The sequence below is a fragment of the Sceloporus occidentalis genome, unplaced genomic scaffold, assembly GCF_023333645.1.
Source record: "Sceloporus occidentalis isolate IW3139 unplaced genomic scaffold, rSceOcc1.0.p SCAF_1, whole genome shotgun sequence".
NCBI lineage: Eukaryota > Metazoa > Chordata > Lepidosauria > Squamata > Phrynosomatidae > Sceloporus > Sceloporus occidentalis.
Window position 1 is genome coordinate 277,420,802 of NW_028316981.1, and position 19,732 is coordinate 277,440,533.

General features: G+C 42.2%; 2 protein-coding genes across 7 annotated transcripts in view; one reads left to right on the forward strand and one right to left on the reverse strand.

Moving 5' to 3' along the window:
- CERT1 (ceramide transporter 1) overlaps window positions 1-17,366 on the reverse strand; it is a 73,799-nt gene extending 56,433 nt beyond the window's left edge. For both annotated transcript variants that reach the window (XM_089494381.1, XM_089494373.1), the window contains exons 1-2: window positions 17,194-17,366; window positions 7,597-7,731 (exon numbers count right to left, since the gene is read on the reverse strand). In XM_089494381.1, the coding sequence (XP_089350507.1) occupies window positions 7,597-7,731; window positions 17,194-17,289 (231 nt within the window). In that variant the 5' untranslated portion in view covers window positions 17,290-17,366. The remainder of the gene's footprint in view (window positions 1-7,596; window positions 7,732-17,193) is intronic.
- POLK (DNA polymerase kappa) overlaps window positions 15,893-19,732 on the forward strand; it is a 49,750-nt gene continuing 45,910 nt past the window's right edge. For 4 of the 5 annotated variants that reach the window (XM_089494335.1, XM_089494350.1, XM_089494349.1 and 1 more), the window contains exon 1: window positions 17,762-17,848. The gene's annotated coding sequence lies outside the window, so the exon portion shown is untranslated. Of the gene's footprint in view, window positions 15,957-17,761; window positions 17,849-19,732 lie in introns of those variants that run through there. The other variant, XM_089494343.1, reaches the window with a different exon arrangement.

Consider the following 19,732-nt stretch of genomic DNA (forward strand, 5'->3'; position numbering starts at 1 on the left):
TCCAGAGAGAAAATGGCAGGAAATGACCAACACGTCTTGGTTATTGATATTTATAGAAAATAAACTGCCCACGCTGTGTTAAATACAATATTTAAGCCAGTGTCTAAAAGACAGGCCATCCTCAATGAACAGGGAGATACTGTGTGGTAAATAATAAAAGGTAGACAGACAAGGTTTCACTCATTTACAATATAAAGAACTAGGCAGCATATTTGGATATCAAGTCAAGAAATAATCCTGACTTCTATGTAATACAAAGAACTTCTCCCTAAAACTGTACACCATTCTGAATAAACACATTTCATCCTATATGTTTCAAGGAAACCTAATCTTAAAATGACCATATTCATTTCAAAAGAGAATTTTTTTTCCATGGGAGTTCTTACTCCCCATTTCTCCTCTCATGTTTCTCAGTACCATGGAAAAGTATTTCTTACTGAATGCTTCCAGATTTTCCCCTTGGCTTTCTCAACCCTATAGGTAAGGAACCAAAAGCACATAGCAAAGCAGCAAACAAAGACACAAGCTCCATATATTCTAAGATGGTCAACTGTTTATTCAGTGTTTAAAAAGATGAAATGCGTCAGGCTTTTAAAACATTTTCTCAACTCTAAACAGTTTAAGTGGAAGGAAAGGACAATTAGCTTAGTCCTTGTACTGAAAACTGTTAAGTTAAGCTGATTCTGAATTTTAAGCATATGGAAAGACATATCAATCTGTGCAGTTCCAGGCTACATCCAACATGCAGTTCAATTTCCCCTTCTGCGCCTCATATTCTCCAAGATCTGCTCTGAAGTATCCCCTCAATCTCTGCTCCAATAGTGTGTCAGGGAAATCTTTCCTGGGAACAATGTCCATCCTGCTAACAATACTCTCTGAATGCAGAATATACACTATACAGCACAATCCCTATGTAATGTAAGATTATAACCTTTCCCCTTCTCCTATTTAAGACTTCCCTTTCTCCTATGTAAGATTATGCCCCTTCTCCTACACACTCATATGTAGCAGGGCTCCTGTTTTTATTTGGGTAAAGATAAAGGCTATATATAGAGCAATACGTTATCCACAGTGTATGTGTTCATACTACTGAAAATCTTAGTAAAATGGCTAAAAGTTTAGCAGGTGCAGCATATTACAACATCCAATCAGAATGTCTCAGTGAGTTTGGAATTAGCAAAATGTTAATGTTGATAAAACACTTTTAAAACATTAAAAACGATTGTTTTCCAGCTAAAAATTGTAGAATGGAAAAATTCTGCAAAGGAGGTCTTTGCACCAAAAAGTTAATATAGTTTCTAGTGTGTTTATACAGAGGCTTCTCCATTTCCCCTACATTTCCTCTCAGGTTCCATTGTGATTCCCAAACAATAGTTACCAAGATTTCTTTTAATAATCCAGAAAAACAAAACAAAACAGGAGATGGTGAAAGAAGATCAGTAACTCTGTATTTGTTCACAACTAAAAAATTTGCCAAGGAAACCCTGTGATAGATTTATCTTAGGGCAGGGGTCAGCAACCCCCGGCCCGCGGACCGCATCTGGCCTGGCGAGGCCTTGGGACCGGTCCCAGCACGGACCTGCCGCTGATTGCCGCAGGCGCGGGGCCTTTGGCCTCTCGCGCAAGCGGGCTTTGACCCCGCCAAAGGCCCTGCGCCCTCTCAGACGGGGCCTTTGACCTCTCGCGCGAGGGCGTGGGGCCTTCGGGAAAGAGGAGGCCTCCAGCGCTGGCAGCCCCCGCCGGCTCTTTCCCGGCCTCTGACGGGGCTTGGGCCACGTCAGGGGCCGGGAAAGAGGAGGAGGCCTCCAGCACTGGCAGCCCCTGGCGGCTCTTTCCCGGCCCCCGCCGGGGCTTGGGACACATTAGGGGCCGGGAAAGAGGAGGAGGCCTCCAGTGCTGGCGGCCCCCGCTGGCTCTTTCCCGGCCTCTGACGGGGCTTGGGCCCCATCAGGGGCCGGGAAAGAAGAGGAGGCCTCCAGTGCTGGTGGCCCCCGCCGGCTCTTTCCAGGCCTGTAGGAGCCCCGCTGCGGTTGCCAGAGCCCTCCAGCAGGGCTCCAGGGGCCGCAGCGGGCCTGTAGGAGGAGGGCATGCAGCCCCAGGCCTCCCTCTGGAGAGAGAGGCCTGGGGCTGCAAAGGCCATGGAGGAGCCCAGGACGGCGGCATTCCCAAGCCCTTCCCTTCAGCCGAAAGGGCCCTTTGGAGCCCTTTCGGCCGAAGGGAAGAGCCGAAGGGAAGGGCCTGGGACGGGTGCCCAAGCCCTTCCCTTCGGCCTCCCTCCCCTTTGGCTGAAAGGGCCCCTTGGAGCCCATTCGCCCGAAGGAAGGGACCAAGGAGGAGAGGGCGGGCACATGCCTCCTCCTCCCTGCGGGGCTTCGGCAGACCTGAAGTGTCCTTCGGAGGACACCTCAGGCCTGGCAAAGCCCTGGGGAAAGGAGCAGGGACCACCGGCCTCATCCTCCTCCTCCCCATGGGGCTTCGGCAGACCTGAGGTGTCCTTTGGCGGACACCTGAGGCCTGGCGAAGTCCCGAGGAAAGGAGCAGGGGCCGTGCACCTGTTGCTCCTGCCCCTCATGGGCCCTTACTGGTCCCAAGCTGTCTCTGAGAGGCAGCTGGAGGCCAAGGAAGGGTAGGAGGAGCAGGCGCACGCCTGTCACCCCCCTCTCCCAATCCCCCCTTCTAGCTGTCTCTCAGACAGCTGGAGATCAGAAAAGGGAGCAGAGAAAGCCCCGCCCCCCGGAGGGTGGAAGCTCTGCCCTGGCATGTGGCTCCACCCCTGGAGGGTGGAAACTCCACCCCGGGCACGCGGCCCTGCCCCCGGAGGGTGGAAGCTGCCCCCCCCCCCGGCTTCAGCCCCCCAGTTGTCTGAGGGACAGAAACCCGGCCCCCGGCTCAAAAAGGTTGCCTACCCCTGTCTTAGCATCACCGTGAATCAAAAATGACTTGAGGCCTGCCACAACAACAACAAGTTTTTATAGTGTCTCCCTAAATATGGGTTTAGCTCACAATTTATGAAGTTCCATGAGTGGCTTAGTTTCACAAGGGTTTTAAGAGGATCTCTACTATGAGAACTATTGCATGTTCAAGTATTAGCAAAAAATCATGGAGTGCAGGCACTCTCATTTTTTAAGCATGTGTGTGTGTTGTATGTCTTCAAGTCATTTTCAAATTATGGCAATCCCAAAATGACCCTTTAATGCGGTTTTCTTGGAAAAAATTGTTCAGAGAAGGTTTGCCATTGTCTTCTCTTGAGGCTAAGAGCATCTGACTTGCCCAAAGTCACCCAGTGGGTGTTATGGTTGAGCTGCGAATTGGAACCCTGGTTTCCAGAGTCGTAGTTCAACAGTCAAAACACTGCAGATATTTTACAAAGTGACCAAATCCTACAGCTTACTTCAAAATCTAACACAAAGTTAGGTGAACTTACATCCACTGGGCATAATCATGCCCAAGTGTGTTGCATTTAAACCTTTTGCAAAGGGATCTTGTAGGGATTAAATGAGAGAAAGAAGTTGGTAGCATAAACTGTCGTACACTTTATCAGATGCATGGAGCGAGGTTCCTATGGACAGATGTTTATACCCATTAACAAGCAGACTGTATGCACCAATACCAATAGAAATGCAAAATGAGGTGACAAGTTCCATTTTAACTATGGTCCTTAGGGGGGCAAAAGTAGAAGGAAAGATATTGCCCAAACCAAGGTGAGTAGATAACCATATGAATGGTGAAGGGAGTTATTGAAACCTAATATTATGCTGGCTGGTAAACAGAAAGGATATGTGTGATGCTCTTGACAGGAGAAAAAAACCTACAAAAGAAGAGACACAGCAGAATTGGAATGTATCCACAAACTCCAGTCAATCAACAGTGAGCTGAATAGAGACTGTGGGTTCCTGGCACACTATATTATAACACTAGTTGACACTCAGGCTCATGAGGGCTCTATTGCCCATTTTATCATATGTCTTTCATGTTCCCAGCCAGCATATTACTACATTCTAATAGAGTGGATACAAGTGGAAAGATAAAAGCGACAAGACACTCCTTCACTTTGTCCTTTAAAAAATGTAGATAGCTTCTTGCACTCTGATAAAAGAAGTATCACAAATTTAGCATAGACTTAAGCCAGTTTAACAGTCCGACCTCCTGACAGAGTACTGAGAACTTGTGCAAAGTGTCAAGAATCTCGAACAGAATTTTGAGAACCCTTACATAAGTGCAGTTTCAAATTTTTGATGGAAATTGTTAATAAAATCAATTTAAGAATAGAGCTAAAATGTTTGATTGTTTAATTCGTTTAAGAGGTGACAACAATAAATGGGGCAATAGACATTTAGTACTTAAAAATCCATGAGTGGCTTCTTATAAAACATGTGCTCCTTGGAAGGATTTCCCTAACAATATACAATATAACACATTTAAAAATTTAATACATTAAAACTAAACCATAGTGAAACAACATAATGTTTAGCAAAATGCTTGTCTTAAAGAGAAACATTTCAACTTGCCAAGATCTATCTTCCGCCCTTACCTAACTTGGAGGACCAGCAGAAAACATAGAATGGAACACTAATATGATGCCTACTGAAGTAAGAGCATGCATCATCTTACAAAAGACGCCTCTTTTATTCAGAACTATTGTTTTATTGGCTAATTTCATGGCTTAACACTAAATGTACAGTCGCCCCTCCTAACTGGCGGATCTGAGATCTGCAAACTTGAATATCCACGGAGGAGCAATCTCCACTATTTTCAATGGTGCGCCTGGGTTGTGCACATAGGAGCATGCCCCATTTAAGTCTGTGGGGTTTGAATATGCTCAAACCTTTATTTTCGTGACGGATTCCCTGCAAAAACAGAGGGCCAACTGTAGATATACATCAGTTAAAATGTACAGATCAACATCTTAATTAGAGGAGAGCCTTATTTACAGCTGACACATCTGTAGTATAGATAATCCCTTTAGATATTTAAAATGAAGATATTTCATTCTGCCCTCAAACACCACCAATGTTTACAGATTGAAATTTTATACAAGAACCAGAAGACCTGAACAATGTAAAAGCCATTAAAACAAACTAATGGAAACATTAAGTAAAGATCTGCTTCCACTTCCCAACCACAGATTAAGAATTACTCTTCAAAGCAGTGTTCCTCCTCAGTTTTTTTCATGGAAATTCTCTTTTCATTATAAACTGTAGCTCTATTACTGTGTGTACATTTTTGTAAAAAACAAACAAACAAACAAACAAAAAACTGTTGGGGTTCATACACTGCCTGGGCATCACATAGTGCTTATCTCTCTCTTTTTCTGACTAAAATCTTTATTTTTAAAATTGCTTAAAAGCAAGGAGAAACTAAAGTAGCATCACCACCACATAACATTAATCTAGCATGCAAATTGCTCAAGCATCAAAAAATTTTAAATGGCTAGACATCTGCAATCTTCCAAAGTTCTCCTATTTACTTTTTCTTCCCAAAAAAGCAATTTCTGATTGCATCATAACAGGAGCCAATCACAGTCGATAACAGTCTGTCACTGTAAAAAACCTATTTTGCAGTATCTTGTCTTTCCTTTTGATTAAATTCAAATACAAGAATGGCATGATCCAGATGTAGGTATGTGCAGTTGGGTTGGTAGAAGCAAACTGCTTTGCTTCCCAAGACAATCCCCAGAAGATTCTACACTCAGGACACACTGCTGAATGATGTGAGCTATGTTGTGGAAATAGGCAGGATTTCCACCTGCCCCAAATTGGGCAGATGGACTTTTCCTGAATGGAAAACAGTTACTGGACCCAACCAAAGGGTTACAGAAAGAATGATCCCAAAAAGATATTTTGGCTCATTATTTCTTTATCTGTAGAAGGAGCTGACACAATAAAGTGCTGCCATGTTAACCTGGCAACGGAACAACAAAGAAATCACATGAACATGGACAGTAATATGGTTACTTTCAACATCATTACTGCTGGCTTTCACTGCAAGGCATCACTGGCATGCAAAGTAACCACACATCCAGAAAGCACATGAGTGTTGTCTGATTTATCAGCAGATCTGTTTGACAGCACCCATGCTCCAGTGATGGGTCTCATGATAATGTTGGTAATGAATGAATTAGGCCTCAGATGTCTTCACCAAATGTTTCTTAAAACAATGAAGTGGGAGGAATTAGCCATGACCAGGCCAGGCTCAAATCACTTGATATACATGTGAGTACAACTGGATTGTTTTTGGTTTTTTATACAATGCTCCAGCTGCAAAGGAAGCAAGCCATTTTAATCATCATTAGAAGTAGCAGCAGCAGCAAGTATTTAATAGTGGGAAATATAATACTCATTATTGTCAATTTGAACTGAACCTTATATTCTCAAAATTTACTGTACAATTGTTATATATTTCAAAATCTTTTACTGTACAATAAACTAACTTTGGTGCTTAGTTGTATATCTTTACTCTTTAGGATCTTTTCTAGTTTTTTCATAGTTGGCATTCTCATTCTTAATCTTCTGATTTCTTGACTGCAGTCTCTGTTCTGGTTAATGTTTGATCCAATGTATTCTACTAATTCTGTTTCTTCATTGTCTAGGTTGAATTTATATAGCTCCTCCGTGGCCATTATTTTTTGTTTTCTTCATGCTTAATCGTAACCCTGCCTTTGCACTTTATTAATAATTGTTCCAAGTCTATAATGTTTTCTGTTAGTAGTATAATATCATCCACATGTCTTAGACTGTTAATATTCCTTGCTCATATTTTCAATCCTCCTTTTTCTGAATCTAAACCTGTTCATCATATGATATTCTCTGCATACGAGTTGAACAAATAGGGTGATAGAATGCATCCTTGCCTGATACCTTCGCCAACTGGAAATTATTGTGTTTCTCCATATACTGTTATAACAGTAGCCCCTTGTCTTAAGTACAGATTTCTCATCAGAAATATGAGATACAGTAGCACTCCCATGTCTTTAAAACCCACCCATATATTTTCATGATAATAATAATAATAATAATAATAATAATAATAATTATTATTATTATTCTATTTCCCACTTCTCCCTGCGGATCGAGGCGGGATCACATCAATGGCAGCAATACAATTTACAAAATACACAACAGATTAAAAACATCATTATATAACAACAATATACAGTAAAATACAATACTATACAATACTAGTCAGCCAGTGGTGTTACAATAGGGGAAATAAAGCGTCTGTTTGAAATAAAGCGTTTGCTATAGTCCATAAAGCCCATGCTGACTTTTTTTCTGGAAATTCTTAGTATGCCCCATTAGCCACTGTATATTTGCAGTGTGGCCCTTCGTGTGTCTTCCTTTCCTGAACCCTGCTTGCACCAAGGCCATAAAATGATATTCATAGAATCATAGAGCTGGAAAAGACCACAAGGGCCATCCAGTCCAACCCCCATTTTACTTTGCTGTAGCCATTTAAAGGGTTTGACAATTCTTATTCAATGCTTTCCCAGTTGTACTGTTCAAAAGCTATTTCTAGACAACAGTATCTGAAAAACTGTTATAAAAAGATAAAGAAACTGTAAAATAACACTTACTGTAATGACAAAATAACACTTACTGTAATGACAGCCTTACTCAAACAGATAGAACCCCTGCAGCCATATTCTGTTTCATCTTCAGATTTGTAGTAACTTAGAGTGTTGTTCTTCAAGACTACCCATCGGTCCTGCCATCCATGGATGTAGTTGGTCCACTAGAGAAAAACAAACACATATGTTTCAAACAAAGAAGCTCTAACATTAAAAGCACTGTATTTGCATAATAAAATATGTTAAGAGTTTTCTTTGCTCTTGTTAATACTTTTTAACTAAAAACACAACAAACCTTTTTATTATATGGAAAAAAGGTGAGTGTTAATCTTTTCAATCAGACTCCAGCTGGCATCCAGTTAGGAACTTACGAATGTGGAGCCAAAAAGTCACCACTACAACATGAATGTATTCTACTGGCAGTGGTTCAAACTGAGTTGCAAAGACAAGATTTTGTAAGTTGAAATTGCATGTTGCAGTTCCACACTGCATATTGCATAATTGATATGCAGATTGCAGTTGTGCCCTGTGTATTGTGCATTGCAATTGTGCATCACACAATGGCACCTACTCATTAATATGTGTTGTGCATTGTTGCAATTCTCCATGGGACTGTGTAGTGCTCCAATGGCACACTTCAGTGTGTGGATATTTACACTATGCTGGAAAAAAAACCTGATACAGACTGCAAAAAATTCAGGAGCCTCACTTCATTCACACCATCATTCCACTGAGCTCCAGCATTTTAAATGGATGCAGACAAATACCACAGCCCATTTTGCCAAAAGGCAAACGTTTGGGGAGCAGTGGTGCCAATCTCGCCTCTGAGTGTCACCTGGTGCAACCCACCCCCCTTTGTGACGCTCTTATTAGTAAGCATTATATTACCAACTCAGAGATAGTAGATTTGCTGCATTGACCTTGAATTCCAGATAATTATGCCACATAACATATCACTACCAAGTACAAACTCTGGATCGACACAAAGCTCATTGCCATAAATTTGTATTGCTTTTTAGTAGTCCTTACAGTGAAGAAAAAGATAGTTTACATCTAGTATCTAGTGTATATTTTTAAAACAAATATTTTAATAATTGTGTCCTAGAGCCTAGACCAGGTTTTCTCAACAAGGGTTTCCCAGAACGCTAGGGTTCTATGAGAGGTCATGACTGAAAAAAACAAAACAAAAATTTTTGAGGTGTAGATATAATAATTTTATGCAAGGAGAACCTGAGACTTTTCATTTTCATTATTTCAAGGGCTCCTTCAAGTAAAGACATTGAGAAGGGCTGGCCTAGACTGAGGTGGGCAGATGGTAGATCAGAATCTATTGATAGATTTCTAGATAATTTTGCAGTAGATTGCATGAATTTCTCATTCCAATTGCATAACAGCAACAGCTAAAATATTTTCTCATCGCAACAGAAAAACTGTGGAAGAGGATGTAATCAAGAGTGGATTTTTATTTTTGTATGACGTAATTTGTGAACTTGATTTTGGTACTAGTTACAAATTTGTGAGTTGGCCATGGGGTCAGAAGCACTGGTGAGTTATAGTTAAAACAAAAACTGAGTTAATCCGAGTTATAGTTAAAACAAAAACAAAACAAGTAAAATATGCCAAACCCTAGGCTATTTTCCTCCACACATATACTGTCCTCTAATCTAGGCCTAGCCTGAAGAATAGCCCTTCCTCCAGTCCATCTGAAATCATCTGGCCTGGGAGGGAGTGAAAAGGCAAACCCAATTCCATCAGGGCTAGCCAGAGCAAGAAAAAGGCCTACCTCCAGTCCATCTGCCATGGTCCAAGAGTCAGAGGGAGAGAAAAACCACTGGATTTGATCCCCCTACCATTCTCTTCTCCTTTTGTGTCATGTCTTTTTAGATTGTAAGCCTGAGGGCAGGGAACCGCCTAATAACTACCTGCACTGTGGTGATATGCTGATCACAATACTGTTAAGGCTCCACTTAGGCACTTGTCTGTCTACCAGGTGCAGTTATAAATTACAGAAAACTCCAGAAGCAAGGAAATTGTAAAATCTGGTCTTCCTTTCCTTCCTTTCATCCAGGAAAAGACAGAAAATGACTGATGACAGCATTGCATTGGCTACCTAAGATCATTATAATTTCTAGAATACCACTAATACCCACTTACTGTTGCTATACCAACTCTTTATCTGTTAGTACACTAGAATGCATCATGAAGTAGCAGAGGAAGTTAAACCATAAGAGGATGAACCTTCTTTAAGTTGATGAAGGTATAAACAATCAAAATATTTAATAGACAGAGTGCCAGACAAGGAACTGAAGAGAGAATCCAGTTCTAATCCCACTAAAAACTTACTGCAGCTTTGGGCACAGTGGGGAAAGAAACAGATACTGGGGGGGGGGGGGGGGGAGAGTACCTTGGTTACTTCTTGATCACTTATAGTGGTGACGGGCAATGCTGCCCCCAAAGCAACTGTGACACCCCCTCCCCCTGGAATCCCCACAATCCTCAATTTCTCCCTTTTTAAAGAACAAAATGGCCAAGTGTGGGAAGGGGAGATCTGACTGACCAGTTCAGTCTATTTTAAGTCTGTACATTCTCCCTTCTCAAAATTGTTTTGGAAAAAAAAGTTTATAAAGGCCTATTACAGGTCTGGAAATGGGATGAAATACTCAGTTAAATCTCTGGGAGGTGGTGAAATGTGGGTTTGTTACTGGTTATTTCCCGATTTTAAAAAATCTTCTGATAAAAATTTAGGCACAGAAAATGGAGGTGCAGCTCTTTGGTATCCTAGGGGACATGATGTAGCCATCCACTTAGAGGTTGTCAACCACTGCCTTGTACACAATCTACAATAAGTCCTCCCCTTTTTTTAAAAGTGAGGTTCAGTTCCAGAAAATCACGTGCAGGGGTGTAGTTTTAATGTGATGTGTAGCAAGTCAAGGGCTTTGGAAGTGAAACAGTGGATTTTTTTTAACCTTGTGCATGTCAAGAAAAGATCATAAGCATATACTTAATAAAATAATGTACTGTATATACGCATTTATAAGTCTAGAAATTTCTGTCCCCAAAAAACTAGTTTGACCTATTCACAGGTCAGTGTAAGTAGTGTATTTTAACTCTTCTCCTTCTCTGAGTAGAGTGGCAAAAGGTAAGAACTTAGTTCATTCTGGGAGCACTCACAAGAAGCACCAACTTCCTCTACTCTTTCCATCATGATGCTGCTTCTGGACTTTTTGAATGCTTTGGTAGGGAAATGGAAGTGGTAGCACCCCTTTGGTACTTCCCCTCAAAAGAGTGACAAGAGGAACTGGGTTAGAAGGGTCTGAATAAGACATTCTGTATAAAGAAAGTAAACTCTGTCCTTTACATCCTCTGTTGCACACCCCTACATTTTATCCTGGACTTATCCGTGAGTCATATCATAATCCATAATTTTGGCCACAAAACTTGCCCTCAATTTATGCATGAGGTCAACTTATAGTCAAGTATATACGGGTAGTTCACAACATGCAAAGAAAAGTACTATAGATATAAGGCTAGTACAATTCAAATGTGCCTGTAAATTATTTCATTAAAAAAAAACCTAGTAAGTGATTCAAACAGCATGATTCCTATTGCAACTTGAAACTGTAACTAGGCTATTATTCCATCAGGCTGCAGCAGAGAGCGATGGGAAACAGGGCCATTCTTTCAGTTCTCAGAAACCAGCTCCTTTTTACTCCTCTTCTTGAACTTTTTCCATACCAGCTGGTAATTATAACACTAATTTTTAAAACTTTTAAGAATTTGTCTCCTCCCTTTTGTGTGTGTGTGTGTTGCATCTTTTGTATTCTCCTTAATCTGTAAGCCACTCTGGAAGCTTTTTTTTCTGTTGAAGAGCAGGGCAAAGGCATTTTATGGTTTCTACAAAAATATATTCACTGTAAGTTAATTTTTAATAAACAACTACAACAATCCAACAAGCACCTCTTGAAAACTGAAGCATGTGCCCTCAAGTCACCTGTCAACTTGTGGTGACCCCATGATCTCCACAGGGTTTTCCTATAAAAGCAATACTCAGAGGTGGTTTGCCAAGGCCTTCTTCTAAATACAGCTTACATCCAATGGAAAGGAGACTGCCAGGAAATACAAAGTACTAACCAGGCCTGACTGCACTTAGCTTCTGAGATCAGATAAGATCTGGACCCCTGCCCCCAATAAAATATTGAGCTGCCAGTTATAATAGTGGGAAGCTGCAATGGGAAAAAAGAAGTGGTCATTAGTCCCCCTCAAACTCCAAACATCTTGATGGAGCTGAGGGATAGTGATAACAATGACTGGAGCGCACAAGGACGGAACATAGTTCTGCACATCGTAAAACTTGTTGATCTAGCCCAGTATTGCTTACTCTGTCTAGCAGTGGCTCTACATGTATGACCTGATGTTTCCAACTATGAGACATTCACATTTTATGAGCCCTAAGAAAGTTAAAAATGTGTAATCAGTGCAGTAGAAGATATGGCAAAGTTTTGTTTTTTAAAATGCAACAGAAGTTTAGGCAGGTTAAACTGTTACAGTCAGCTTATTAGAATGAATTTGTCTCATGATGGATATTTTTGAGGGTGCTGCCACCACCAGAATAGTAACAGATCAGCTATTTGTATGTTCATGGGGCTGCTATTATGTAACAAAAGGTCTGTGCAGTGAGTTGTTTAAAGAATTGAAAACTATTCAGATCTGGGGACCACAATTCCAAAAGGATGTTGACAAGCTAGAGCTTGTCCAGAGGGCAACCAAAGTGGCTGTAGCCCTATGCATGGACGAAGTGAAGAGAAAATAACTCTTCCCATAAAAATGAACTCTTTCTCAAATAAAATGGAAGTCTAGGAACAAGGATGAAAGACAACCTGTAATTTACTAACCTAATCAATGATTTATCCAGGGTTAATAATATTACATTGTTAAAAACAATAATTGGGAAGTATTTGCAGATAGATGAGATGCAGCAGGTTTTTTATGTGTCTGTTTTGCTTTTACAGTATTTTGAAAGCAAGTAATATCCAAAGAAGCAAATTTAAAGTTCCAAGTAACTTTCTTTAAAAAAATATTTATTTAATTGTTGTGTGCCTTCTAGCCATTTCTTGGTAAGATTTGTTTGGAGAAGGTTTGCCTTTTCCTTTCTTTGAGGCTGAGAAAATATGACTTGCCCAGGGTCACCCAGTGAATTTTCATGCGTTAACAAGGATTTGAACCCTAGTCTCCAGAGTCATAGTCTAATGCTCAAACCACTACACCACATTGGTATGCACAGTCTAAACCCTCCAAATCAAGACATAACTTATACAGGCCAAGAAATTTTCCTGATTTATGCTTCTCCAGAAAACCAATACCACTGTCTCAAAATAATTTTATCAGAATGAAAAGATGCTTTGCATATGTGCTTGCCTCTATCATTAATTTTTTATGAAAAGCAAGAAGTAAATAAAGAATCTTTCTTGAAGTAAAAAATTCGGTGCCCTAGAACAGTAACCAGGTTTCTGAAAATCAAGACAGAAACCAGTTCAACCAGATGATTAAAATTATAATATAGATAATCAATATTTGTTTAACTGAAGGATTCCAGACCAAGATCCAAGGGTGTACTTTTGTATTCAGTCCGAGCAAAATGACAATTTTATTCCTATCACCATCTTGCTGCAGCACTTTGTGATATCCAAAAACCTATTCAAAAGGATTTCCAGCCTCCAGTGGTTTTTATGGTGTAAGGAGAAGGCTGGGCAGGCACTGAACTGGCTGAGGTACACCACTATATCCTAGCCTCTGTTTCCAATACTACTACATTCCAATAATTTATTGAGCAAGCTTGATTGTGTATATTTTTTCTTAAAATTTAAAGTTAAAATATAAAGACTACTCAGTTATACTTGCACAAAAAAAGCTGTCCTCAAAGCTGAGAGCCAGCCTAAATTATTGCTTTTGTAATTTTAACCCCTCTTCAAATCTGATTGTATTCTTAGTGAAGATACTGGAAGTAATAAAATTTCCCACTGTTTTCAAGTATGACAGCTTAATTTGAGGTGTTTTATTGTTTGTAAACACCTTTCTGTAAGTTTAATATTTTGTATACTAGTAATGAATTCAATTGAATGCCACTACCATAATGAACTTCTAAAAATTATTCAGCAATGCAGATCAACACATTTATAGGCAACAGGCTTTACCACTTTTCTGCAATTTCTTCTTTGCATTAGAAAAGGAAATGCTTCCTTGTTACAGTAGCTTACAGAATCAATAAAGAAAATCTTTAAAAACTGTATCCACTGAATTCTGTAATAAGCTACATGCATTTGTAGGCACTTTGGGGAAGAACATTTGATAGCTGCAAGTGACAACAAGTTGCAATAATGCTGGATATAGAATGTACTTTGGCTAATAATAAAAATCCAGGATGCTACAAACAGAATATGGTTTTGTTCTTTTAAAAATATTCATAACATTGAATAACAAAATGTTGTCAAGGATGTTGATCAACAGCTGTATTACACACAAACCACATGCACACAATCTTCTGTGCCTTTCCATGGCAACAGTCTAAAGTGACACTGGCTGCCAACACTACATTTCTGTCCAAAGATCAGTGAAGGTGAGAGCACCCTGTGCTTGAGGTTTAGAACAGAAAGCAGGAATGTGGTTGAGGCTAGCAGTTAGAAACAGGCAGAACAGCAAAAACATTACACTAGACAAGAGCTGGGAAACTGTGGCACTTATGTTATTGGACTCAAAAGCCCATCAGCCCTAGCCAGGCAGGGATGATGGGAGTATTAATTCATCAACATATGGAGAGCCACTGGTTTGCCAGCCATACAATGGACTGAACCCCATGACCATTCCTAAGGCAGTAACTTACTACAGATCTGTGCTGCTGTGGTGATTCCCAAATCCATTTTAGCAGCTAATATTAATCTGAAAAGTCATATTACATCAAAAGGATGCACGAGTTTTCTGTACACTAGGACAGATGTTACATGCCATATTCTAACTAAATGATCAAAATCCCCCATTTTTCAGAACTATAGTCCATCTTATATTTCCGAAATAACCAAGAATTTTCAGACCATTTTCCATTTCCTCAAAAATACATGAAGAATGAACTCAGCTACATGGATTTCTCCAAACATGTATCATTTCTGAGTAGCGCATTACCTGCACTTTGTTTGCTCCAGTAACATCAAAACCAAATATGGGCCTGTTACAGACTGCCCAAATAAAGCTGCTTCGGGTCTCTTTGGTGGTATGCTATTTAAACGATGCATGGGTCCTAAGAGTCCGGAGGTCGCGCCAAAGCCACACTCCATTCCTAAGCACTGGAGTGCAGCTTTGGTGCAGCTTCCAGATTCTTAGGATGGATGCATCATTTAAACAGCATACCTCCAAAGAGACCCAAAGCAGCTTTATTTTGGCAGTCTCTAACAGGCCATGATGTAAGTGAAAGTTGCCACCCAATTTTTGAGTAACATATGCATTCTGTTGAAACTTTTGTGTCCTGCTTAAAAATTTAATTTTCCTTACCAAGAAACAAGATCAGTCTACAAGGTTTTAAGGAATACTGGGACAATTAGAAACTAAAAATTACAAAGCATGCCAACAATAAAGTCTTAAATAAAGGCCTCCAGCTTCTTTATTCCTCTTCTCCCTATACTGCCTTGGGATCAGGCAATTTTATTGCAGTGTTCTGACATTTAGCACGAAGGTCATACCACTCCTTTCTGATGCTACCATTATATATTATGCTTGCATACAGCTCACATGATCACTTTTCTTTTAAAAGAAGAAGAAACAACACACACACACAAGGCTTGGAAGCATTAGCTTCACAGGCCCCAGATGAAGTTATTTGAGTGCAGATGCCATGAAAGCTTTCATACAGGCTGTCTTGATAGCATTACTTAACCAAGAGATTCCTACAAGTGAGTTCTAAGATAGGATTACCAGGCTTTTGCAAGGAGACTGATCTTTCCTCTCACTGCATCACACATGAATTACATAAAAAAGAGGGGAAAATAAAAGGATGAGGGGAATCCCACCCATGAGTGGGAAGGTTATTTAATGAGACTTGATCATCGAGGAAAGACAGGTGACTGGTGGGCTGGGAAGGGGGGGGCTAAAAAAGAAAAAAGGGACAGTCACAAGAAAGCTGGATACCTTCCATGCAGAGGAAAAACCAAGCTAGGCAATCCCTCTGTGAATAAGGGGGAAAAAGATTCCCAGTGCCCTCCCAGACTGCAGTGGTAAAAGGATTACAAGGCGCCGCTTATTTATTTGTTTTTCCAAGCCTGTTCTCTCAAGTGGGTGGCAGGGAAAATGGCCTGGGAGGGAAATCTCCCGCTAACTAGGAAGGTGGTCAAGATTCTAGGCCAAGGTAGGTGGGCAATTTACCTATCAGGTTGTTCTTAACTGCCCTCCGACCCTGTAGGATGAGACCTTCCCAAGATCCCCTGTCCTCAGACTCTCTGCTCAGTTTCAGGCCCCTGGCCTCCCTGATTGAATCCAACCATCTGGGATGTGGTCTTCCTCTCTTTCCACTACCTTCTACCTTTCGTAGCAATAGTGTCTCTTCCAATGAGTTGTGACAGCTTGGCTTCCAGGGAGAGTCCAGGCTTGATTTGCTCTAGGATCCATTTGACTTTTATCTCAGTACTCTTCTCCGGAACCACATCTCAGAAAATTGGTTCTCTTTTTATCAGTTTTCTTCACTGCCCAGCTCTCACATTCGTACACATTGAGGGGGGATAAATGACTTGTGCTCTCCTTCAGTATTGTTTATTATAGTCAGCATCAGACCCCCAGACCCCTCTTGCAAAAGGCAGTGAGGCATGACTGTCTCCAGTCCCCCTCCCATAATCCCTAGCACTAAAACCCCTCTGAGGGGGAGGAGGAGGAGGAAAGGCATTGCCTGTTCTCCTCAGATACCTCAGGTAATGGGGAGCATAAGGCAAAAGGACCCCCAACCCCCTCTGCTCAAATAACGGCAGGGAAGGAGCACCCGCACTCAGGGTGACCAGGTGTCCTCCTTTCCCAGGACATGTCCTCCATTGCAACCATTCTGTCCAGGAGGACTTCCAAAACACCCTCCAGCTGGAGCCTGACCAAGAGGCATAGATTGATATTGATATCAAAGCTCCAGATGGAGGACAATTTGGAACTCCTCCTGGACAGAAGGCTGAAATGGAGGATGCGACCTACATGTCCTACATTTCAACCTTCTGCCCGGGAGGAATTCCAAAACATCGTCCATTTGGAGCATGGATTTACATTTCTAGCTTGTATTTGGTCACGTCCTCCATTTCCAGCTTTCTGTCCAGGAGGAATTTCAAAATATCCTCCATAAGAATCATAGGCTGATATTTCTAGGAGTATTTCCATCTTGCCTTTGGCCCTGTCCTCCATTTCCCCCTCCCTCCCTTCCTTCCTTCCTTCCTTCCTCTCTCTCTCTCCAGGAGGGACTCCAAAGCACCCTCCCTTTTTGGAGCTCGGATTCACATTCCTGGGAGTGCGGAGTCTGCCTTTTTATACGGCCATGTCCTCCCTTTCCCCCTCCTTCCCCCCGGAACGCCCTCCATTTTGCGTCGGGGCCCCTTCCTCCTCCCCGTCCTTACCTTGCTGAGGACCCCGCAGAGCTCCACAGGGGGCCCGGATTCGGTCTCGGGGTCCTCCTCGGAGCCTGAGGAATTCCAGCTTTGGTTGTCCGACATGGAGAAGCCCCAGTCCCTCAGCCAGTGGCCGGAAGCCCAGCAGCAGCAGGAGGAGGAGGAGGAGGAGGGCGCTGCTGCTGCTGCTGCTGCTGCTTCTACCTGACTGAGTGACTGGCGGCGGCGGCGGCGGCACCGTCCTTCCCGCTCTCCCTCTCCCTGACGCGCTCCCCGGCCCCTTCTGGACACCGCCGGGAACCGCAGCTCCCTCAGCTCACGCTCCGAGGGCTAACCATCTGGAACAGCCTCCCCTCTCGCCCTCTCTCTCTCTCTCTCTGCTTCCCTCCTCCTCAGAGCCGCCCTGCTCTCCTCGCCACAACCACCACGGCCGCCATTTTGTTCAAGGAGCTCGCACTCGACCGCTATTGGCCGAGCCTCTCCTCGCGCGCTCGGCATGCCGGGAAACGTAGTCTCTAGGCCGAGGGAGCCTGCTTTGCCTGCCGTGGAGCGCTGCATTGTGGGAAATGGGGGCGTGGTTTCCACAAGGAGGCGGAGGCGGCCGCCATTTTGGTGTGGCTGCATTGGTGGTATTTTTTTTGAGGGGAAGGAAGCCGAGACTGAGGTGTGTGTGTACCTTTATTGGGCCGACTAAAATGCACATTTATATATGTCGCAGATACATATATATATCATCCCTCCATATTTGCGGCTTTGACATTTCTGGATTTGATTATTCACGTATTTGATTAATATGTTTTCTCTAGGAATATCTAGGTCCTCCAGTGCAACTCTATGGTCAATTTTAAGCCAGAGTCGCACAGAAGGAGATTCCTAGAGAGGACACGACTACTAGACATCTGTTGCTCCTCCAGTGCAACTCTATGGTCAGCTTTACGTTCCAAAGCTTGCACTGAAAGACCTAGAGATTCCTAGAGAGAATACACTACTAGGCCTTTGTAGCTCCTCCAGTGCAGTTCTATGGTCAGTGTCTGTCAGATGTTGACCACAGAGTTGCACTGGAGAACCTAGAGAGTCCTAGAGATGTGTCCTCTCAGGTAAAAACATGGTGTTTTTGTTATTTGCGGTTTTTCCATATTCACGGGGGTCTTGTGCCCCTAACCCTAGCGAATGTGGAGGGATGTGTTAAAAATGATACAGGAAGACTGCATCCACACTGCAAGGAATCATCTGGTTTGACACTGCTTTAACTGCCATGGCCCAATGCCATGAAATTCTGGGAATTGTCGTTTGTTGCTTTTGTTTTGTTTTGTTTTTCCCCCAATTTCGATTGTCTTTCCGTTTCTCCTCGCTTCTTTTCAGCACTTATCAGGCTCCCGTTTGGAGGGGCTGCATCAGCGCTGCAGAATTGACGCAGTTTGACACCACTTCAACGCGGACGTGGCTCGATAGTCCAAAACGCACTGCAGAAATAATCCAGTTTGAGAGCACTTCAACTGCCCTGGCTCAGTGCTAGGGAAGGCTGGGATCTGTAGTTTTGCAAGACATTTAGCCTTCTCTATCAGAGAGCTCTGGAGCCACAATAAACGATAATTGCCATGATTCCCTAGCACTGACGCAAGGCAGTTAAAGCAATCTCAAACTGGGTTATTTCTGCAGTGTGGTTTGTGAGCCTTAGTTTTGTGAGCCATTTAGCCTTCTCTGTCAGAGAACTCAGGTGCCACAACAAACTACAAATCCCAAGATTCCATAGCATTGAGCCATGACATTTAAAGTGGTTTCAGACTGGATTATTTCTGCAGTGCAGATGTAGCCTAGAAGACACCTTCCTTATAAACATTGAAAGGAAGCAAAAGAGCCTCATTTCATAAATTTCACATGTTTGAGGAAGTGTGGAGGGGGAGAGAGGGACAGCATCTCCCGCCAACGTTTCCCTGGTTGCTCAGGGATTTTTAAATGGCTTTTAAATTCTTTATTAGCCCACAGATTTGCCAGGTGACAGTTCAGTTTGCCTACTGACAATGGTCCAAAAAACACTGCAGAAATAATCCATTTGACACTGCTTTAACAGTCCTGGCTCAGTGCTAGGGAATTCTGGTATCTGAAGTTTTGTGAGACATTTAACCTTCACTGTCAGAGAGCTCTGGGGCCAGAACAAACTACAATACCCAGGATTCCCTAGCATTGAGGCAAGGCAGTTAAAGGGGCCTCAAACTTAATTATTTCTGCAGTGTGGTTTGGAACCATGTAACCATTCCAGAAAAATGGAGGGACATGAGCAAATAAAAGCTCGAAGCAGTCATGTCAATATAAAACTATGCTTCTTGGTCATGCTCAAAATGGAAGGCATTTTCAGGGTATCCAGGTGTCCTAACTGCAAAGTTGGACAAAGCACCACAAAACATAGGACATTCAAGAAGAATGTTGGGCATGATCATATAAAAGCTAAAAGCTCTGCTGGAAATGTAAATTCATGCTTCTTAGTCATGCTCCAAATAGAGGGCATTTTGAAATTCTTCCTGGACAGAAGGTTGAAATGTAGGACATG